Raw genomic sequence first — 23,601 nt, forward strand, 5'->3', positions numbered from 1 at the left:
AAATCCTCTCTCTGTCTCTCTCTTTTCTATTCAACCCTCAACTATCCTACAATGCTAACAACAGTATAAAATTTTATACTAATCTCATCGGTACCAATCGTCACGTATCATGTCCAACAGCAAAAGGGCACCAATACTCGGAATAGAATGCCCACAGTATGGACCAAGTCCAAAATTCCGTTAATCGTGTAAAGATTATCGATCAAGAATCCAAAAATGTCTGCCCTCGTACCTCTACACGCGTCCGCTTCTGGCAACGGACAATAAGCCCGAAAGTAACGTGAAATTCCAAAATGAAGGGGCAAACCTCGAGGGCATTGTGCGGGTCTAAAATATTCGAAAAAAAAAAAGAAAAATTGAACGTATCGGTTGTTCCGCTCGGAGAAGGGGAGCACCGTGGACGTACGTACGTACGGTAGAGTATAGTGTGTCAGTTTGACACTAAACGCAGGGTACACGTACGATATCGGACCGAACCTTACTTTGCGAGTCGGGACAGCCTCGGCCTTCGAAAAAATCGGAAGAGAGAAAATCGGTCGAATCCCGTCTCTGTGCGAAAACAGAGGACACGGGGAATATAATATTTCTCGGAGGCGGGGATCCGAGGCGACAACAGATTTCGTCGATTCGAGTGGAAAACAGTTGGGAAAAACAGAAGCAAAGGCTCCGGGTCGTAGGCGTCCGTCTATCGAGAGGGTTTCGAGGGTGACTCAACTTGAGCCTCGATACGCTTTGCTCGCTTTGTTCGAGGAAATAGAACGGGGAACAGGGTGTAGACGGGAACGGTTCTCGGATTTCGTTGGCGAGAAAACGGTGGACGACCGTAATCAGGTCTTCCACCGGAGTTCTCCCGTCGTATCCGCGACTTCTGAGAAAGAGAAATCGATCCAACATGTTAACGCGTGTCTGGCATCGAGGATGGCAGCCACCCGAACAATGTACGTCTTCGGAAACCGCGGAGAACCCGGGATCGTGTCGAGTTACCTTTTTGTGTCCGTTCTACAGCGTGCACTGGTCACTCCGTTCTATGGCACGATACACTCGAATCAAATTGTCACATGAAATGTCGCAATAATCTGGCAATACAATCGCGAGTACACAGGCCTTCGGACGATAGTCGAGCACTGAACGAGTAGATGGCGCCCGCGCTTGTACGCCACCCCTAGCGTCAAATTTTCCCCTAATCCCCCCTCAACCCTCGAATGCCCCTAACGCAGCATCGCTCACCGATTTCGGGTAGAGGGTTGATCGTGTGACTCATATCAAAGCGCCGAAACTCAGCGCCGATTCTCGAATTCGTGGAATTCATTATGCGAGAGAATTCCAGTTTTCAGTTGTCTCGCTAATCGACCGCTTTAGGCCGTCCACACGGCGAACAATGGAAGATTTACGATTGTTTGCGTTGAAAAGAGACGAACGGGAAATTACGGGCCGATTGATGTTTGTTGACTTATGCTCGTGCGTAGCGCACAGAAACGTTGATCAGGCAGCGAACTTATCATCTCGATAACGTGATAAGAAAGAAATCGAAATGATAAGTAGCATTTAGGTTAAAGTTTGCTAATGGTATAGCCGTTTATAATTTATATTGTTTTTAATCTTGAAAGATTAAAGTGGATGGATATTGTATTAAGGCTGGTTCAATAAAAACGGACACATTGCAAGGATATATACTCTAGAAAGAGTATGTACCAATATGTGAAACAAATCTACTTTATAATCTACTTTATAATCTGTAATAAAAATGTACAAGTTTGTTGATATATTTTTGGGAGTCTATGTTTCACTTGTTTCATGTTCCTAAATAAATATAAACACGTACAAACGGCATACTTGTCCAACCCATTTTGACCACCTGAATATTACAACCCTAGAGTGGATAAAGGAGAGTAGGTGACTGTTGTGACTGCCAGTGTATAGTATGAACTATGAGAAACATTGTTATTTCAATCAGTTTGTTCATTTTACTCGTGTATTTTTAATTTATAAATTTTATTTTATTTATATTAACGGAATATTTCGAGAATTGATCACTTTGTAGATATTTATTCTTATTCGAATCTAAATTAAATCGAAACAATTTTAGAAACACTGCTACATATACTATCGTTGAAATTTATATCTAAATAATCTGTATTTTATAAAATCAAGTTCTATTATATAAACATCACGGGCAACACAGTATGTATAAGTACGTTGAACAGAAAGTTAACTAAACCTACTACGCGCGGTCAAATGACCGTTTTTTAAATTTCGTTTAGAATTTCTTGTATACAACGTTACTGTATCGTAACTTATTGACTTGAATATGCTGAAAATGCATAAATGTAAATAAAACTTCTAAATAGGAAAAAATATTTTAATAATAATAATAATAATATATCGTTTATTTTAAAGTGGTCGCATTAACAGCTAGGTCATTAGCGACCACATCGATTACAATTGAATATAAAAGAAAAGGTTACGGTTAATATTTACATTGTGGTTGTTTACTATCTAATTGGCTAAAATCTCTTTCTATATTAAGATACATATTTTTTTTTGAAGCGGTCATTTGACCGCTCATAGTAGGATTAGGTACACATGAAATGTCGGTAGGTTTAGTGTTAAAGTTGCATGTGGTTCATAGAGACACACATGCATCAATACGTGGTTTTTATTGATGAAGTGGTTGACAATGTGTTTTGATCGCCACTAGAGGGCTACAAATTGTTAAAGATTCTCGCTTGTGATCTGTTTCGTAGTCTATTTTAACATTTCTTCGTTTAAATCTCGGCTAGCTGAATACATTTTTCTTGTTAATTTATGTAGCATCGCAAAATAGAATATACTATTTGATGAATAGCTTTCTTTTTTGTATGCTATCTTCGACTGTAATTTTAAAATTGTTTACAAATTTTGGGAGCATCCTGCACTGATGACTCCGACTGTGGACCAAACCCCATAAAACGAATAATAGTGCGCCATCTGGTAGCGACGTTCATAGTATTTTGTGGAAAATCGACTACCACTGTACTATAATTGTTAGTACATGTTACTCTTTGCAATATAGGGGGACAGTATTTTTGAGGTTAAGTATTTGCTGTCACTTACGTTTTTTATTTGAATTGCATAATATTTACATTTGTTGTACATTTAAAAAATAGTAAGATAATTAAATATTGCTTATGACGAATTTGATTTGCGAAAGTGTTTGTTTAGGAAAATTCGTATCGATTATATAAAATTGTATAATCTTCAGAAAGTAATATTTAGAAGTTTGTACAAGTGTATTACAATAATCTAATATGCGCAACTTATTTCACATTTCAGAGTGGAGTTTTGAATGTGATCTAAAATGGTTTGCGAGAAGTGTGAAAAAAAATTGGGAAAAGTTATAACTCCAGATCCATGGAAAAGCGGCGCAAGAAATACTGTAGAGAGTGGAGGACGTAAAGTTGGAGAAAATAAAGCACTGTCAGCGGGGAAAGCAAGGTTTAATCCGTATACTGCTACATTTGAGACTTGTAGAATATGTAGACAAAAGGTACATCAAGTTGGATCCCATTATTGTCAATCTTGCGCATATAAGAAAGCTATATGTGCAATGTGCGGTAAAAAGTTGATGAGTACAAAAAATTACAAACAGTCTGCTACTTAATGCATTGCAAAGAAATGCTTAAGTTTAAATGCCATAGACCACTTCGATAACGAGCTAAACATTATGTTATTATTAAGAACACATAAGCGAATACGTATCACATATAATTTTACAGGAAAGAATATATTTTTTTCAAATTATAGACTGTAAATATCCAAGACAAGATTACATTTTATAACAATATATTTAAGTACTAGCTAATAGCTATTATAGCTCTTGTACAAATTAAAATGTGATGTTCTATTAAATTCAGTCTTGTCAATTTGACACAAAACTATGATTTACAAATAAACTATAAAAGGCACATTAAGTATAATTACATATTATCACTTTTGTTACTTATATGAAATAGTTGTAAGTATTATTATAATGTAAGTTGAAGTCATAAAATATTTTTGGGTATACGTGACAATCCCATAAGAAATGAAAACATTAAGTTAGAGAGCTACTTGATTTGTAAGACTCGAACAAATATTTTCATGTTATACGGATTTGACAAATGTATTATATTTAACAATCATTTTGTAATAAAATCATTTTTTGTTTAATACAATGAGATTTATTTCGTTAAAATAATCTGATGTACATATATAATATTAGATGGTATCACAAAACACCTTTGAGAAACGGCAGTTGTACTTGTATAAGTGAATTTATCTTTGAATATACAATCAGTCTACAATCTGTACTCTATACAATTTCTTAATATAAAACATACAAAGTGAAAATAATTTACAATTTACATTTAAGTATTTCTTAACCTCCTCAGGCACATTGGTACACATATGTACGTTTATTTTCTTTTTCAAATAAAAGTGTTCTAAGCAGAACAAAATTATTATGTACACCTCTTCTTTCTACTTTTAAAAAATTCGTCCCTGAAGAAGTTAAAATACTTATAGAACTTTACATGTAGTATGTACATACGTATTTATATAATGCACAATGTTACTTTACACGTTTACAGAGTATCAATTTTGAATTGAATACAAGTAACTTATTAGCTATTTTGATCTAGTTATTATCTAAGGGAGGAGGTTCGATAAAAGAGTCATAAACAAATAAAAAATCGGCTTTATTCCAGTATACTGTGACCACTTTGCTTCTGTATTTCTTCGTAATACTTTTTTAGAACTTGTATCTGCAACTTAATAAACTCGGGCTGATTTAACGACCAAAGCAGTAAATTCGAAAACGTTCGTTCCACTTCTTCTTCTTCCAGATAGGAAGGAATCTTCCGATCCGGACATGTCTTCTCGCATTTCAGGTCCAGATCTCCCTCCCCTTTCTCACAGGACGAAAGCCAGTCTTCAATTTCTTGTTGACTAATTGTTGTCCCAACGATCGCGCTAACTGTATTTCGTATACCAGCGACGCTCGATAGTTCGTAGCCGCATGTTTCTTCCTTCACGGCGACTTCCTCCTTCACCTTGTTCCCTAAAATCTTTTGCCATGAATCCCGAATGGTAACCGGCGACACGTTCTTCCACGCCTCGGTTACCATATCGATGCAATCCTTCAGATCGTAGTCCGAGTAGAACTGAGTGACTCTGTAAGGAAAATCTAAAATCTTCTTCAACATCGAGTGGCGGAAGGTCACCTTCAGCTTCTCAATTATCCCTTGGCCCATTGGGTTCAAGGTCGATCTCGTGTCCGTGGGAAGAAGCACGACCTCTATGTTGTCCTCCTCCTCTTTTATGCCCAACGGTTTCGCTAGAATGTGAGCATCGTTGCTGTCGATCAGCAGCAGTACTTTCCCGTAACATCCGTTTTCGAACTGGCGTCTTCTTACGGCTGGTTTGAAGTGGTTCTCCAACCAGTCGTCGTACACGTCTTTGTCTATCCAGCCGTTCTTCTGGGTCTTATAGACGACCGGTAATTCCTCTTGATTCAAATGCTTCAGGGCCCTCGGGTTTTCGCATTGGTGAATGAACAGCGGCGGAAGCTTGTGGGTGCCGGTGACGTTCGCGCAAACTCCCACGGTGACCTTGTCCGTTTGGATATTATTTAATATATTTTTATCGCCGGTGTGGGCCAGCACCCTCGGCGGCAGTGTCTTCCACATCAGCCTGGTCTCGTCCATGTTGTAGACATGCTCGAACTCTATATTCTCCTCTTCGATCCGCCAGAGGAAACCTTGAACGAACTCCTCCTCCGCCTTCGTGGCAACGTCCGCGTCCTCGTTCGCGGCAGCGATCTTCGAGATCGCTATACCGTGGCGTTTCTTGAAACGCCATATCCACCCCTTGTTCGCCGTGAACGTCGACGGACCAGCGAATTGTTTATTCAGCTCCAACGCTTTCTTGTGAAATTGAGAGTCCGTGATGCGGTCGCAGATCCTTCGTTGTTCCAAGTACCAAGCGTACAACCGATCGTCCAGCTCGTGCAACACCGGCTTCCTCATCCTCTTCCGGATTTTCCCGGAAGTCTCCGAATTTTGCTGCAGCTGGAGCCCGTTCTTTTTGATGCGATGTATGGTCGCGATGCTGACCCCGTATTCCGCTGCGAGCTGGCTTATCGGGACGGCGTACTCCAGTTTCCGTAGGACTTCCAAACGCTGCTGCAGCGAGAGGACAATGTACGAGCTGTTACGTTCAGCAGCCATCGTTGCGATAAACGATGGGCACTCTTTTGCGGGAGACGTGCAATGTACCGTAGAGAGCTATTCAAAATCGTACCCTTCGCATGGAACAACGCTTTTCGATATCGAGTCGGACGGTCATTATCTGTACGTTTTTGTGCGAAAATCAGCAGACGACGGATGCTCGTATCGAAGCGCCGAGTGAAATCGAAATAGCGGATACAGAAATTTCAGACGGTATGCCGTTCACGGCACTCCACGGACTAGTGCGCCCTTCCCACCACGGATTAGTGCTCGCGCAGACATCCCCACCACCATTTTTGCTTAATCCGCTCCAGCGCCCTTCCATCACGTGCGACCGGCAGCTGGTTGCTGAGAGTGATAAGCCCATCGCTTAGGTTGACTCATCCGCTAACCGAAATTAGAGTTTTAGATTTTAGATTCGTTAGGTTCTCGCTAAGCCGTGGCAAAACGTTTTCACCATAAAAATTAGCGAAGATATTTTCTTCTTCGGATGTAGACAAGTTTTGGACAGTACACGAGTCCATTGGCAGAAGTTTTTATTGGTGGGACTGCGGTTGTCCACTGACATTACTTTTGACATTGTTTTGTTTGCTCTCGCTATCTGTCTGCAGGCTGCGGTAAGAGATCGCGTCTCGCTCATTGTTGCTTCATCTTGCTCGCATCCGTTCTATCTCGTTTGTTCTCCTCGTCGAATAGACACCGAGATCAGTTGGGTCATGCCTGAAATAAAAACTAGTTCTTAGTGTCAGCCTCCATTTTGTGCACCGTGTACCCTAATTTTCTGTACCTCAGAAATCCAAATTCAACAAAATCAACAAAATGTGGAACATTTTTTGTGGACGCATGAAGGATCTCTGAAGGTCAACTTTAACTTTTTAAACAAAAAATGATTAGTTTTGAAGATAGAAAATTGGTCGGAATACACCCCCTGGAAGTTACTTAATTTTTATCTGCTTCATTTATAATGAAATAAATAAATAATAAATAAGTTTTATTCATTCGTTCATTCATTGAATAAAATAAGTAGTATGAAATAGATAAACTGTGTAAAAATTGACGAAATATGGAAACCATATTTGTTTGGTAGACCATCGATTGTATTTGCTAAATAATGGATAACTGTGAAGTATATAAAAAAAGTTACGTAATTAGAGTAATGAGCTGTGAAATGAATAATTAACTTTATAAATTTGTAGACTTTGTTTTCATGTTTTACTTATAGACAAACCTGTGTACAAAATCTATGCGGTCGTCTGGCCATACGATCTGGAGGCGACAGCCTACTTAAAATGGAGGACTCTGCGACTATTAACGACTTCTTGCCACTTTAACTTTCAAATGAACTTCTTATAAAAAAGATGATGTGTTGTAGAGAGAACTTCTAGACAATTTTGAGATTATCTGAAGGAATAGTTAAACCGTGTTTCTTGCACTCATGCCGAGTTTAAACAGAGAATTTCTACAAGCACTGGCACAGTTGGAGGAATATTTCGAAATATTTCAGATGATCAATATGCAAAACAAATTTACACTTTAATAAAGCCTATATTTGTAACTTTAACCTAGCAAAACTCTTAGTACGAGATAATTTATTTCATAGAAATTAATTAACAGAAATATATAGTGGATATGTTAGGTGATTGAAAATATATTTCTTAAAAAAAATATTATATTGCATTTTAAAAATGACAATAATTTCAATTGTCATATTTATTTCTTATGTATAACGACAGTATGTTAATCAAGTAATAAAGATATCATACAACATTTTTATATAATAATAACGCCACCTCATAGCGTTACATTATTAGATCCGCTGCTTCGTACCACTAAAACTTAAACTAAACTACAACTTAACAATTTCGAGCGCCATAACGACCATTCCCGTAGGGATCTATATTTTTACAAAGTTAAAAATGATTTCAATTATTTGTACACCTTCATGTTTCGCATTGAGTTGGTGTCGATCAAACTGCGTGAGCATCACTTATGTATGTACCAAAAATCGCACATGTCCCAACAATATCGCATTCCGAGTCGCACTCGTTCTCCGAGGTACACTGCCATAGTCCCTAATATTTATAAACATTATGCAGCTACTTGCTTTTAAACTTATAAACAATGATTAATCCCTGGACGTTCGTAATGTGTTAGTTAAATTTAAATTATTATAATGATATTCTTCCAAGTATTGTATTGGCCTTCGAGCCAAGTTTTACAATATATTTTTTATTGAATAGTTCATTTGTCGAACATTAGGTTCTGTCGGAATCGTCCTTTTAGATTAATGACATTTAATTCCTGATGCAATTCATCTTAAATAATCTTCGGATGCATATGTTGTTGAAATAAACTAGCCACCTGACATAACAAATTGTTAATACACTTGTAATATAATGGTGTGTATTGCAGTCAGATAATTTTGACTACGAGTATTAAATTACTAGATATTGCTTTCATATACATTGTCACATTATTCTTAACTATAACGTATCTATGGTGTATAAACATCAAGTTAGTAGTTGAGTGTTGACTACTGACTATTGATGTTTGTTACCTTTGAATTTTGTTCATCTATTATGAGGTAACGCGCAGTGATGGCTTCCATATATATAAACATCGAATTAGTTTAAGTGTGTCGGCTCTTTTCAAAGGATTTATTTACAATTGACCAGAACGTTTAACTATGTAATTAAGTTCACAAGAAGATACAAGTAGTTTTGAGTTGTACAGTATGGAAATTGTACTTATTTGTTTAAATTAGAATTAATAGAATATCATTATTTATTATTCTCTCAATACGATCGCAAAATATAATAACAAATTAAGAAATATAATATAGGATTCTATATGTTATAATCAATGAACTTGAATAAAAATTCCATTCAAAAGTACTTCGATTAAAAAGTGACAATACCAAATGGAAGCTATTCTTTACAATGACTACAAATAAGAAATATATCTCAATTATCTTCATTGTACAATTATAATAAAAAAATGCAGTATGAGGTATGAGGACCTACTGTAAATCATTATTCCGGTTGGTTTACGATTGCTTAGAATCATCGTGTTAACATTAATCGAAAGCTTCAGCTATATTTAAAAAACATAACAATTTAATATTTCTAATAATGAGAAGTTATTGCCAAATCTTTTTAATCCCAAAGAATTTCTGCGTCCATCCCTACTATTAAAATTGAAAGACACATAATCTTATTATTGCACATATCCGAACACAGTTCAGAATTTTCGTAATTTTATAATACATGCATGAGTTAGGTAATAGTTAAATATTTTAATTTACCATTAAAAGGGTTTCCAAAATTAGTTGCCTATAAATGCCACTTCATTTGTATGAAATTGATTGTAGACTTTGTTACCTCGAGTCTTTGGAACTTTTCTTTCGACCACTACTATACAATTGCATATTAACATATGCATGCAAATTTTATTACACAATTTAGGAGCACCCTGATGACTAAAGTATAAAATTATGTAAATATTGTTACACGCTAACAGTCCTTGAACGACTTGATATTCATATGATCATACACTTAAGGAATAAGTTCATCGTTTGTCCATTATTAACTTCCGTAAAATAACAGGTTCTCTACCATACCATTTTAAACAAACTTTTGAAGTGCTTCAAATACTGTGTTTTCTTTTTTCATATATCTCCTACTTACCAATTTATACAACAATTTTAATTTACTACAGGTCAATTCGTACGTTGCTAAAAATAATTTCATACACATACGAGTAAGATGGTAGAGAATATGTTAAAATAATCTTTCAAGATTTTGTTTGTTTTTATCTTCAACTAGTCTTGAAAATGTTCCAATCCCATGATTACGTCAATCGTTATGACTACAATAAAACTATACTATACACTATATGTATACTTGTTCCATTGCTGTCCACTTACTGTTTAACACAATCAAAATAAAAATAGAAAAGAACATTGTCTTGTTACACGCTCAAGAAGTTCAAGGTTAGATAAAATTTAAGTTTTAAGTAACAAAATATAATAAAACAAGAGAATTCGAGAGGATTTCATTATTGTATAACGGGTGAAATGAACATGGCGCCGTAGCGGAGCTTCTCGTGTTTGAAATTTGAACGATTATCACTAAATAATAGCACACAACAATATTGCAATCATGTAGAACACATACACTATATAAAACTGTCAACATTTGTTCTTTCTTTAGCTAAACGTGTCGCTAGTCGAACATATAATATTTTTGGGACATATTTTACACATCTTATGTCACAACACGTACCTTCTTATACATATACTATGTTCTACGTTGTAACTGGTACTCGATCATATAAACAAGCAACAAATACAGATCAATAAAATTGCAAAGAACTGTAAGTAACGAAATTCAATCATAAACAAATTGCTTTTGGGACCCAATCCCAAAGACTATTCAAAGACTATTTTGTAGAGGAGATTGTACAGATTGGATTATATTTTTGCGGATGGTTTGATTGCGAATTGTTTACGACTTGTGATAATAATTTTTGGAGATAATATAAGTACAACTAATAGTTTTGGAGATCAAACAACTGTGGTTCGATATTGTAAGAAAAGCTGCGAATTAGTTGTCGTTTTACCGGATTCATTATCATGGGGTCTAAAAAGTGATCAGTCATGCGTAAAATGGCCGATCAGCACAATCAAAATCTATACGTGTAAAAGCAGAGTAAGCGTTGATTGTAGGTACTTACGTAAGTACATATGCGATTAACGGCACATGTGACACTTTATAATACTGCACTACCTTACAAGCATGAAATTTCCGTATAATACAAACTCTAATTACGATAATTTTTAAAATAAAAAGAAAAAAAAAAGAAACACGGCGTTGAGAAATAAATACAATTTAATTTACAACGATAAACGCTTTTATCAAAACATCAAAAAAAAAAAACACATTTTTAAACAAGAGCCAGTCTTTTCGGGTGATCGAAGAAGATACTAAATAAATTTTCTTTTCGACTAGTTCAAGAGCAGATCTATTTAGGATGAGCGTAATACATGTAACACGTCTGTATAATAACGATCGACGTCTGATTCGTTCGTGCGATAAAGGCTGAGTACAGTATATCAAAATTGTTCCTCATGTTCGCGATATTTAATTCCTGTTGTTGATCATAGTAATCTGCTGACATTTCCAATGGTGAGACGATAACGAAATCTGCACTAGAGCTAATACGTTTAGCTTGAAACGCGTTCATTATCATCTTGATAATTAAAGACGTAATAAAAAAGAAAAAGGAAAACAGTAAAACTTGTACATTAGAACGTTATTATCGATCATCTCGTAACGTTCCTCAACAGCCGAACAATATTTTCAATTTCCGACTCACTGGTTGATGTTCATCGATTTTGTTCTTTGTCCTCTAAAAATGTCCATTGTTCAAGTTTCTTCGTAGCGGTGTCCGACTGTTTCAGCTCCTGATTCGAATCCGAGTCGTCGGCGCTCTTCGATTCGCTGGGCTTGTATTCGGCCACGTAGATAACTTGCTTCTCGGGGCTGCCTTTTTTATTCGACTTGACCATGTCAGTTCTTCGAGGAGGAACCGGTGGCTTCTTGTTCGAGGTCTTCCCGTTCGACGTGGTCGTCGTCGTTTTGATTTCGTTCTGGCCCGATCTCCTCTCTTTGCCACCCATTATGCAAAGCGTTTCATTGCTCTCGTCGACGTCGCCTTGGAGCTTCTCCCTGTTAGGCGACAGCTTGATTTCGGTGATGTACGTCATCTTCTGCGGCATCGGTGTGTTCGGCAGGGACGGCCGGTTGTCGAAGTCTTGCGGATTGTAATCCATCGATTCGCCGACCAGGCCGCTGTCTTCACTGTTCTCACCACTGGAAACACTGATATTGTTAATATTACGCCGATCGTCACGGTCGAACAAGTTCTTGCTGCTGACGGTCACGCCGGATCCGAATTCGTACCCGTCCTCGTCCTCGTCGTTTTCTCGCTCGATTCTCTGACTAGTCGGGACATCGATCGCTCGTTTCGACGGCGGCGTGAAATCGATCGGCGACGTCTCGCCGATGTTCTCCCTTTGCTTGAGCGTGGCACCGTGCGGATGCGGCGTCGAGTCAGCCACCTCTTCGTCCTGGATCGTTATCGAATCGGCACCGTTGCCCTCGGTCGAGTTCGAAGTGTAGTCCTGCAAGGGTATCGGTGTGGACGATCGTTTCGAAGAGAAGGCCCTCTTCTTGCATGCTTCGTGGCGGTTGCAGTTGTCCGAACACACGTGGCAGCCTCTCTTCACGGTGACCTTCGTCGCCGGTTCTTCTTCGACCTCCTTCTTCCCGGCATAAGAGATCGGCTCGTTGCCGTCCGACAATGAACCGTCGTCCTTCCAACTCTTGAAACGGAACGGCTCGTGTTTCGACGACTCCGAGAAGCTCGGCGATTTGTCCGCGTACGCCTCGAAGTGCTTCAAAGCTTTAGCGAAATCTTTGTTCACCGACTTCTCCTCTTCGTCCGATGAATCGTCCGTGGCTACAACGTCCTCGTTGTACTGATCGGGCAACGATGTGCTCTGCTTGAACTTCCGCTCCATCTCATCCGGCGTCGGACTTTTCACGACCGTACCGTCGTTCACGATTCTAGCCAGCGAGTTGTCCTCGTCAGGATTGAACATTCGCTCCGCGTGAATGAATTCCTCCGAGAGTCTCTTAGTCAGGGGAAAATTGAACAGCTCGATGCTGATTTCGTCGTCGTCCTCTTCAGGTTTTCCCTTTGGCACGGTGCTGTCATCTTTCGCTTTGATCTCTACGGCGGACTTCGACCGTTCCAATGAATCGTTTCCCGGCTTCGTGGTTCTCAGTTTCTTCGATCTGTCGTCGTGATCGGGTTTCTTACGCCATACAACGTCCTCCAGGTTGCCCCACTCGTTCGACTTCTTCAGCAACCGTCTGTCAAAAGTGTCCATCTGGTCTAGCTTGGTCAGGTCCTCGGTGGACTCGTTGATGTCTTCCGGCGGAAGTGGCGCCTTGCGTTTCTTCGTGCCAGTATCCGTCATGTCTAAGCTCTGTGCTCTCTCGAGGGTCGCCGACGTTCTGCACTCGTATTTCGACAAGTCGCCTAAACTGGCTGCCTTCCTGTAAACGTCGTCTTCGTCGTCGTCGTCGTTCGTCTCCGGTATAGGTGTCCGGTGAATCGTGATGTCGGCCGAGTTCAGCTCGATGGTCGTGAAATTGTTTTGTATTTCGCTGTCGGTGTCGGATTCGGATTGTCTGGCGTCGATCATCAAGCCCTCCATTTTCTGCTCCCCTCGCGAATTCGGTTTCTCCGCGCTGTTGCGCACCTTCTTTACGTAATCGGTCAAAGATTCCGCGTAATCGGTGATACTGTTGATCTCGTCCTCTTTCCTCGACTCCTGCTGCCCTGCCTTTGTCACGGAGTCTTTCTTCGCGGCAGATGTTTGCTCAGTTTCGTGGCTGTTGCCCTTCGGCGGTTGCGGAGCTTTCCTTTTGTTCTTTTGTACATTCTTCTGGTCCTCTGTCTCAACAGTTTCAACGTTCTTCTGTAGACTCAATAGCTCCGAGCTATTTTTCCGGTTTCTGCGAGCGGCGACGGCCGCGTTATGCACTTCCGCTGGTACTTCCGAGGGAATGTGAATCGACGTTTCCCCGTCCCTTTCGTCCTTGTCCGACCCTTGCGCGTCCATGCCACGATCATCGAACACGTCGGTCCTCGTTGTCGGTGTACCTTGGGCATTCTGTTGGCGTTGAACTTCTTCTTTCTTGTCGGCAACGTAGGAACCTTTGTTGGTATTCGACAGGTGCTTCTCCGTGTCCAGCTTCTTCGAGTTTCTTCTCTCGAGGTTCGTGTTGTGCTCGTTTTGATTCTCGATACGGTGAACCGTGCCGTCGAGAGCCGGAAGAACCTTGATGCCGAATTTTTGATGATTGCTCTTCGTCCCCTCGTCGTGCCGTTTCTCGTACTGGTTGATCGGCGTCGATTTCGTCGACTTCAAGGTGGAGTTCATCGTCGAGTAACTCGAGTTGACGGACTCGTTCGGGTCGACGATGAACAGCCTCTTCGCGAGGTACTTCGACTGCGAGAGCTCCGGGATCGACTGGCTTCTGTACAAAGGATGGCAAATCCTTGCGCCGCTAGGACCAACGGTTTTCTTCAGCAGCGTGGTTGGCTTTGACCCGGTCCCACCGGTCTCGACCTCGAGCTTCACGTCGTACGGCGAAGCGTAGCTTAAAATCGTTAGGGCATCCTCGTACACCATGCTTCGGAAACTAATTTTTACGCTGGCGATACGATCTCCTGGAATCATAGACAATGCTCAATCAGTTTTTATGTGCGATTGTTCTACGGCTTGCATTGCTTTACTTAGACAATCTTTATCATCTATTAGGTCGAGGAAAAAGAAATCCATTACTTTTACGTCTTGCATTGCAAAACTTCCTTACTGATAAGAAATTGTTTTTCGCCAGTAGGGACCAAGACTTCTATGAGAGAGGCTTTATGAAGCTACCTTTAAAATGGCAACAAATTACAGAACAAAACGGTGCACATTTGACCCAAATCGGACAATCCGAAACATGTTAAATAAAGTCTTGAAGTTCACGTAAAAATGATGGATTTCTTTTTCCCCAACCTAATATGTAATTCGACGTGGATTTCTTTATTACTCTGGAATTCATTATTTTGTTCCTTATCGCAAAAAATCTTCTGAAAATGATCGCAACTCTTTTGCCACGCGTTAAGTAAGTTGACCATGTGAATGTCAATGAAATCGTTATTCTGAGTGTCATGAGTTCTAGCAAAAAGTCAGCAAGGTAAGGCTTGACGCTTTTGAAGAAGCCAATAATAAAGAGTACATGGTCTCTTTAGAAAAAGACTTGTAGCATGTCGTTCTTACCTTGAAAATAGTTTAAAGTAATGGTTATCGAATAAATGCTGTTTAATTTTGAAGTAGAAATGATGAATAAAATATGTTTCGAAGGTATGCAAATGCTGTTTAAAAATATGCTGAATAAAGAGATCTATTAGACTTGTATATTATCGATCCGCTGTTTCTAGGAAATTACTAACCAGGATGTATTCGACCAGATTCTGATGCAGGCCCACGGTGCAGGAGGTCTTTAACAAAAATACCCTCTCTCATGTTACCGCAAATATTAAATCCAAGTCCTGTGAAGTCCCGGCTCTTCAGGCTGACTACGTTAACCTTGGTGGCTTTAGGCTGCACAAAAAGATCGCATTCCATGAAAATCAGATTTTCTCCAAAATTATCTCCCGCAACATTTCTATAAATAAATAGAATGTTTCCTTCAATACTAGCCGCGTCACGACCGGTTTCGCAATTTTCATTTCGTAATTATTTAGAAATTACAAAGACGCTTCCACCGGAAATTATTAAATAAATTTCTCGATTTTAACGCACGCGGAGTAACCGAAGCCGAAGTCACAGTTGAAGATAATTGTGAAGCTGACATTGTAATTCAACTTATACGCAACGGACTTCCTCTTCGTCAAGAAACGCAGAGGCACGCGTCGAACATGGCTAGATTAACTGTACGCACATCCAAATTTGGCCATGCCAAATACTTGTCGGCGCGTTTGGAATATCGAAATGAAATTTTCCTTCGTGCACTTCGAAGTCGCGTCGAGTTTCTTTCAAACAATTATTGTTCGCAACATTTTTAAATATGTTTCTACGCGCTTTTAGCTTGTTCTTGTTCTCGGCAGGCATTCGAATATTTAAATAACTTGTCTCGCGAGTGCGACTTAAGCTGTTAAAAATATTATTAACAGGTTATGCAACGACGGCGTGTAGAAAAACCAGAAATACGCAAGAGTTTCTCGGGAAAAGTGGACAGAATATAATGGGTGAAGAAGAATACTTACTCCGACATAAGAATCGTCGAGAGCTTTCCGCTTATCGTTGCGATTAGTTGATCCTAGACCCAAGGACGTCCAAGATGTCGACCATCGTACAGAATCTTTACCTGGAGTGTCGCCGGATGCCATAGATACCACACCTTCTCGAGTTCGATTAGCCGTCGACACGGTGACATCCTTGAAACACGGATTGTCGAAGGCGTAAGCTTCTTCAACGGTTTCTGGGTCCGTTACGAGTACCAGATGCTTTCCTGAAAAGACATTCATTTCCCATTAGGATTTATCGAAACTTCAACTTTATAAATTACATATCGTTGTCATTAAATAAAAAGCATTATGCGCTTTTTCTTTTACCAAAATATAAGAAATCGAAATTCGCGGAAGTTGATTAGATAGGATGCGTGGTTGTTTCGAAAACTTGTTTATGCACATGCGGAGCAACATTTTTATGTAGGCTAACAGGTCATCGCGTTGATGGTACGTGTTTGCCGATGAAACAGGTACTCCTGAAGCGTAATGGTCTTATGCGATCGTTATAGTAGACATCCTGTGAAATAATACGTATGCAAATTCAAAACAATGTGCACATTATGCATTGAAAATAAGTTTTTCTACGAGCCACTGACCTATCTACATTTGCAAACAAGACCGCCAGTGAATTCTTTAGCATATTCGTGCAAAACGATGTCATGGTTGATTCAAGATGCTTTTGTTTAATCACATACGTCGATAATTGACAATGAGCCGATGACCAACAATATTTCGGCGAATTTTAGTTTAACTATCGCTTGAGGTATTCGATTCCGCTCGCTCGAGGCTTATTTGTGGCCATTTTTCATATGCAGATGAGCCTTAATAAGCGGCAAGAAAGTGGAGTTCTACGAGACTATGGTAGGAGAACTGCTGGCAGTTAGGTGTGTCTCGAGTGAATGATATCGAGATACTCGTACACGATTGCCACTACACTTTCGGTTTACTCGTGTACGATTTCTAGATACAATATCCTACGAGAAAATGTCGGTATAATTGGCATAGAAAACTTACATAATGCCGTTTAGGAAAGTTTTGGAGACATGCAAAATGCTTGCGAGAACGTTGCTCGAGGCTCGTTATTATGTAGTTTATGTCATCGTAAACGGTGATATCATCGAGCAGATTTATACTTATTTAGTATGTTTAGCAAGGTGATGCACGCAGCATGCACGTATGTATCAGGAATTATACATTCCATTCTGGCGCTTCCAAAGCGCATAGTCTAACCGTACTTAGATTCTCCGAGTGCGTTTTACTATGAAAACCTGTTGTGTCAGCATGTGAAGAGATTGTTTTAGTTTTATTTTTCCCTATTCTGAGAATAAATTGAAAATTCAACGGACTCAAAGAAATATATTTTGTTACAAATAACTGTCGTCATAAATATATTTAGTAATAATATGAAATAATTCAACTGCGGCTGTAACAGAGATATTTAAAATAAATAAAGTAATTGCGTTTAATAAAAATTCGCGGCGCTTCATACAGTCAAACAATGTTACCTAATATTATACTTTGCGTGTTACAATTTTAAAAAGGTAGAACAAGATATATTTAACAGTATCAGCTAATATATATTTAAAGAATTCGATAAGCCACCTGTTCAGGGCATTTCAAAAAGGCACTAGACTTGAACTAATTGATGTTAAAAAATGCGTTCATTCCGAAGGTACGTGCGTGAGATTGTAGTAACCTTACATTTTGGCGGAGTAAATGTTCGCATGATATTTTGCAATTAGAATAAATTAGAAACTGAAAAGTTTGTTAAAACTTCCTAACTGATTTTAACTTAACATTAAAGTGTATCTTTCTTTCTTATTTGACGGTACCAATTCTTATTCGGATTTCTCAGACTATTAATTTATATTATCTGTCGTTTTCTGTACAATTCTTTTTGAAGTGTTTCCATTAGAGGTCATTATCATTCGGATCTATTAATCATCGTACAATCTTTTCACTCGAGTACACGTTTGTTCCAACGTTTCAACCGTTGCGTTATAATCTATCGTTCAGTGTAAACTAACAATGCTTAAGTACTTTCGTCACAAGTGATAACAACTCGTGACCCAGAGAACTGAATTTTCTGTGGAAAATACACAAACAACCTTGAAGCCGTTAGTATATTATATTCTTTAGTTTTCAAGACACGGTGTCATTATAAAAGACGATTGCGATGACTAACATTGACTGTTATTATTTCTACCGCTATTTTTCTATTATCTATTAAAACAGATACAAAAATTTGCACTCTTAATACGTATGTATACACTTTCTATCTCACGTACGTGTATGAAGTATGTCAGTCGTCACGTCGTTGCTAAACATTACTAGACAAAGTTAAAATATAGAATTAATTAACATTCTGGCTGAGACGTTCAACTTGTACAAAATATGTTTTTTCTACCGCACAAATGTCTTTCCTGAAAGACAAATAATTTGGAAGGAAAAATACATTCTACCTTGATCAACGCAAAAGATTCTGAATAGACAGGTAGCAAGGATTATCTATTGTTCGATTGTTTTCTGTTTGAATGAAATGTTTTTAATTCTAATCAAATCTCTATCATCCGAGTCTTCGATTATCTCGAGAGTCATTTATCCGGAGTACCGGTAACTCGATGCGCCGGGTGACATCGTTAGCAACGGATACAATTACACGGTGTTATTGTTTTCAGTATTTCCATGCCTATTTACGACCTCGTTTCATCACAGTTATTATAATTACAAAAAATATTTCTTTAGAAAGTTTAAAATGATTTTGTTTATTTCTTCGCGAATGCAATATCCTTTTCGTATTCGAGTGCACATAATTCTGCAAAAATTAACCATTTGCACTCGAAGCTATTTTAACTCCAAAACCAAACGTTTCTTCCGACGTACAATATTTCCCCTCTATATATGTTTTGTCATGTTAATTTATTAAATACAAATAAATTTAATAATGCAAAAAATATTTTGAATAATGATACAGCAATTTTCAGTGGCGCCTTACAGTCGCCATTCGAGTGCTAAGGGTTAAACGACGAAGGTTACTGTGACCCGGTTATCATCCTCAACGTATATTGACATTAAGATATAAGAATAATCAAGATATATGAACATATACTTAGGGACTGTTACCGGTAAAGACGTCCGATTATAATCGGTCTCTTTACTGAAACCACTGTCTGGAGCGAATTGTATTTTTTCTAAATAACAACAGACATCAACTAATCGATATTTACAAAATTATCATGCACAATCGCCTATGTTATTTCGAAGGTAGCCTCGGAGTCGTTCTTCTAAAATTTATAACGTTCTTACAAGGATTCCTGAAAGCATTATCAAGTTATTCTATTTAGAAGAAACTCGTTTGGTTTTCTGGCGACGATAAAAAAATAAAGCGTCTTATGGTCGAAGCTATTAATGATCGGACGGTGAAAGAGGTGGTTTCGCCAACGGTCTGAACGTTCGCCATGACATTCTCCGTGACACGGTTCCTCGCGAGTAGGAAACTGAATGCGCCCCAAAATTCTGTGTCGTTTTGAAGGATGGGCCGAAACCGATCGTCTCGGGACGGCGGAAACGCGTCACGCGTTCAACGCGCGTCGCATTCCACTAAAACAACGGGTACGATAACTGGTATCACTCGGGCGACCGATCCCGAGACACGGAATGCATTTTCCGTGAAGAAACGTTTTACCGTCCGTAGACCGTAAACATCGTTCAACTGTAGAATAGAAATTCCGACGACGTAGGTACGTATACACCCGAACGCTGCGGACTTTCGTGTACCGTCGTATCTCTTCGGTGGCGCTCCAAGGTCCTGCCTTTTGCGCGGACACAACCATCAATTGCGTCGCAAACGGCGAAAACGATCGTGCGTGCACCATAACGAACCACGTCGTTTTTACGCGCCGATACGCGCTCGCCTCTGCGCGCACCTGGACGATTTCGAATTTCGACCGGCGCACAGTGGTCCCAATCGACGAATTCAGGAGGAAAAAATACTAAAATCATTTCTTCTGTTGAGCACAATACCATTATTTGTATATTTTTTCAATCTAAATTGAATGAGACCTGATGCGATGTTTTCGAGATATGGTGATGCAATTTATGATTAAAAAACTGATAACTTACTGGGACAGATGATTATTTTTCAATTTAGCATTCCTCTGATGATAATTCAGTATTCTACTTGCCCGTGGCTGTGCCCGCGAGCATCGGAGGGCGCCCTTGCCCGCGGGCAACCGTTCCATTTGAACAATTTTGACCTCCTGTACTTTCTAGCTGATTCTCGAAATAATTTACGAGCATACGACGATTCTTGGTCATAGTCGATTGCATAAGGCATAATTGCTTCAGGTGAATAACCATGTCCCGCCGAGTGATAGCGCGCACTCTGTCTACAAAAAAAAATTGTTTCTCACAAAATGGCAACCGAAGGCGAAAAGCTATTGAACTTCTATCGAGTACAGGAGTGTTGCTCTTGCTTAAAAATAGTTTGAATTAGTAACATTTAGTTACTTGTGTTCTGCACTCCACAAAACGTGGAATAGCTTACGAAAGAAACGAGGACTATGTGTATCAAGATGTCCCTAAGTAGAAATAACAATATGAGTCACTAAATTCAAATAAATTTGTAGTTCTATATTTACCTTCAACTGTGGAATTCATATTATTACGAATATAAAAGTATTTATAATGGCAGGTAATCAGACCACACGTGTTCACATACACTATTTCGCGACAAGCGATCGAGTAACCTAAAACAATTATGCGTTGCGACCAGATATTCGCGTTCGTCGTTTCTTTCATTGCGAATGAGACTAATGCCAGAGGTCACTGTGTCTCTGTGGGATGCGTAGTACATAAAAAATTCACTGATACGTGTTTTTTTTTTAACTTTTTCCCTTCTAATTCATCGATTAGGACCACTGATCGCCGATCGCCGACCAGAGAATCTCGGATCCGAGATCGATTCACGGATCGTTCGGACTTACGAGGCTCGTTCCATACCGCGCGCATTCCCGACGGTGCGTCCCATCACGATCTACAGGATGTTATGCGCAAGCGAATTCTTTGCATAATTATACCCGTCGATGCCTACGTAGCGTACCGCCCCGTAACGAACCGAACCGAAAAGTTGGTCGGAAGAATTACCGGAGAAAAAAGAAAGAAAAGAAGAAAAAACAGGGAGGTGCGCGCGTATGCGTGCGAAAGGTATCTCGCACGTACATTGTACATTCGTACGTTCGGCGGAGGCTCCAGAGAACGGGTGGCAATAAATTCCAACTTTGTTGCGCAAGAAATTCCATCGGACCTTGTATACGCCTCTTCCCGTCGACGCGCATAGGCAAAAGTATAGGTGAGCCATGGCGAATCACGTTGTCCTCTATGATAAAATAGCATTTATTCCACGAATGAGCCGACCGAACCAGTCGAGCAACGTTGCCGCGATCATTTCCACCGGGCAAATAGAGCGCGCTCGAGCGGACACGCAGGATCCCGAACGCTGCTAGCCGCGCCTGAGAGATCTGTCAGCGAGAGGAGGATCCACGGTGTGTGTGTGTGTGCCTGCGGCCTGAGAGCTCTCTGCCACTCGACGAGTCGCGAATTACAGATCGCAGAGATTTCGAAATTTCGGTGGGGGGGGGGGAGCGAGAACTTGAACACAGGAGAAAAATTAGGTGGCCCCCGACTCACCTTTGTGCCTGCGCCACTGTCTGTAAAGAAACGCGGCGACGACCAGCAGCAGTATCGTCGTCAGAAATGTACCGATCACAGCCCCTGCCACACTTCCTGCACCGAAACAGGTATCCTGTGGCTCGTCCTCCATTGCTCCTTTCTTCGTTCTCAAACTCTTGCCCGATGCATTTCCAAGTTGGCGGTCGGGTTGCGCGTCGCTTGTCGCTTGTCGCGCGTCTCCCCGTCTCTCGGGCGGCCGTTAGTCGCGTTTCCCCGCGCGCCGTCAGGAATTTCCCCGTGGTGAACCCGCCGCGGTGGCTACGGGCCGCAACTGTTTACCGTGGCTCCGTGCGATGTGCATAAGGAGACATTTATTTTCACCTGACGAGTCGTTGCCCTTTTACCCGAAGAATCACCACCGCCGATCGGAGACCGTCCTACTGCCGTGACACCGTGCACGATACTGAGAGACAGAGAGAAAAAGGAAAGAGAACCAGAGACAGAGAGAAACACGGTGAGACGGAGACCGACAGAATCCAAGAGAGAGAGAGAGAGAGAGAGAGAGAGAGACACGGTCGGAGAGAGCGAGAGGCGTTGTTAGAGAACGGGGAGAGAGAAGGAGGGAAAGAGAAAGAAAGACAGAGACAGAGAACGGACCCATGGATCGAGTAAAACAGGTAGCTGCGCAACAGGTGCTTCTGCCTATGAGGTGGGGGATTCCACCTCCACGCGATTTACGGAGGGCCGGGGGGCACCAGTGGAACCAGCATTTCAAAGGAGAAGGGGAACACACCGGCATTCCTTCACCATTTCAGAGCTGACCGTATTTTCTGGTACCTAGCCTAGAAGCGCTGCGTGAATGCAAACCGTAGGCGTGTAAGGAAACGGTTCGTGTATTGATTAGGATCGTCCTTTTTTTTTACCTTCTGTTCCTGGCTCCTTTCTTTTCGTTTTTCTTTTTCTTTTTTTGTTCTTGGTTTTATTAAACGAGAACGCGAAACCTCGTGTCAGTCATTTATTTGATGAAACATTTCGGCAGCGTATCGCCGAGATTTGTTTCATGCACAGTGACACCCACTAATGTTCGGACGCTTTTAAAAATTGTATAGCTTTGTTAATATTGAACCATACGATTTAGTTTTTTTCAATAAGTCAGCACAATTGGTTTGCTACGTAAAGTGAAAAAAATTGTTTACCAAAAATTGCAATTGGTCGAAATTGCAGAGAAAATACTAAAAGTTGTATTTTGCAACTTTCTTATGTGGACTTACATTGAAAATTGAGAAAGTACGATTTGTAGATCTGTATGAATTGTACAGATTCTGAGAATTTCATGAAAATCGGTCAACATTGCAATGAGCTACAGATGTTCCAAAATGATCACATAAGGGCGCAATTCCCTGACAAGTCCAAAATTCTGCGACTTTCGCCCTTAAGTTTTCATCGTTAAAAGTTTGTAGCTCATTGCAAAGTTGACCGATTTAAATGAAATATTCAATTGTTCTAACTTCTCAAAAAAATTTAAGTAGTATAGTCCAATATTGACGAAGTTATGCGACGTTTAAGAGCGTCCGAATATTAGTGGAAGTCACATACGCGAATTTGGATTTTTGCTCGAGCTGGTTTGAACTGCACCGGGTACATGATTTTGACAAGAGTCAACGTCGTTGATCGTGCGAAACGTTTTTCAAATGGCAAACGTGAATTTATATAATTATCTTGTCGTTGTTCGGCGACATTTATCGAATAGACGGTTTTTTAAGTATACAAT

The 23,601-nt window shown here is 40.0% G+C and overlaps 3 protein-coding genes across 3 annotated transcripts in view; 1 reads left to right on the forward strand and 2 right to left on the reverse strand.

Moving 5' to 3' along the window:
• Window positions 1-1,124, reverse strand: part of LOC143358341 (uncharacterized) — a 37,053-nt gene extending 35,929 nt beyond the window's left edge. The window contains exon 1 of the mRNA XM_076795410.1: window positions 985-1,124. The gene's annotated coding sequence lies outside the window, so the exon portion shown is untranslated. The remainder of the gene's footprint in view (window positions 1-984) is intronic.
• Window positions 1,125-2,905: 1,781 nt separating this feature from the next.
• Window positions 2,906-4,193, forward strand: LOC143357615 (cysteine-rich PDZ-binding protein). Its single transcript, XM_076794126.1, has 2 exons — window positions 2,906-3,070; window positions 3,313-4,193. The coding sequence occupies exon 2, from the start codon at window positions 3,338-3,340 to the stop codon at window positions 3,638-3,640; it is 303 nt and encodes a 100-aa protein (XP_076650241.1). The 5' UTR covers window positions 2,906-3,070; window positions 3,313-3,337; the 3' UTR covers window positions 3,641-4,193.
• A 6,001-nt stretch (window positions 4,194-10,194) lies between these two features.
• Window positions 10,195-22,288, reverse strand: LOC143358211 (uncharacterized). The gene is made up of 4 exons (XM_076795172.1): window positions 21,849-22,288; window positions 16,137-16,381; window positions 15,321-15,471; window positions 10,195-14,549 (listed from the first exon to the last, which is right to left on the reverse strand). The coding sequence occupies exons 1-4, from the start codon at window positions 21,979-21,981 to the stop codon at window positions 11,632-11,634; spliced, it is 3,447 nt and encodes a 1,148-aa protein (XP_076651287.1). The 5' UTR covers window positions 21,982-22,288; the 3' UTR covers window positions 10,195-11,631.
• Between the last annotated feature and the right edge of the window lie 1,313 nt (window positions 22,289-23,601).

Source organism: Halictus rubicundus, chromosome 10 (genome assembly GCF_050948215.1).
Source record: "Halictus rubicundus isolate RS-2024b chromosome 10, iyHalRubi1_principal, whole genome shotgun sequence".
Lineage (NCBI taxonomy): Eukaryota > Metazoa > Arthropoda > Insecta > Hymenoptera > Halictidae > Halictus > Halictus rubicundus.

Bases quoted from the DNA above. Each gene is read 5' to 3' on its own strand.
- LOC143358211 (XM_076795172.1), bottom strand. From the start codon at position 21,981: ATGGAGGACGAGCCACAGGATACCTGTTTCGGTGCAGGAAGTGTGGCA. The intron at 16,382-21,848 runs GTGAGTCGGGGG...ATGTCTTTTCAG, and splicing joins ACAGTGGCGCAGGCACAAAG to GAAAGCATCTGGTACTCGTA. The intron at 14,550-15,320 runs GTTAGTAATTTC...CTATGATTCCAG, and splicing joins ATCTGGTCGAATACATCCTG to GAGATCGTATCGCCAGCGTA.
- LOC143357615 (XM_076794126.1), top strand. From the start codon at position 3,338: ATGGTTTGCGAGAAGTGTGAAAAAAAATTGGGAAAAGTTATAACTCCA.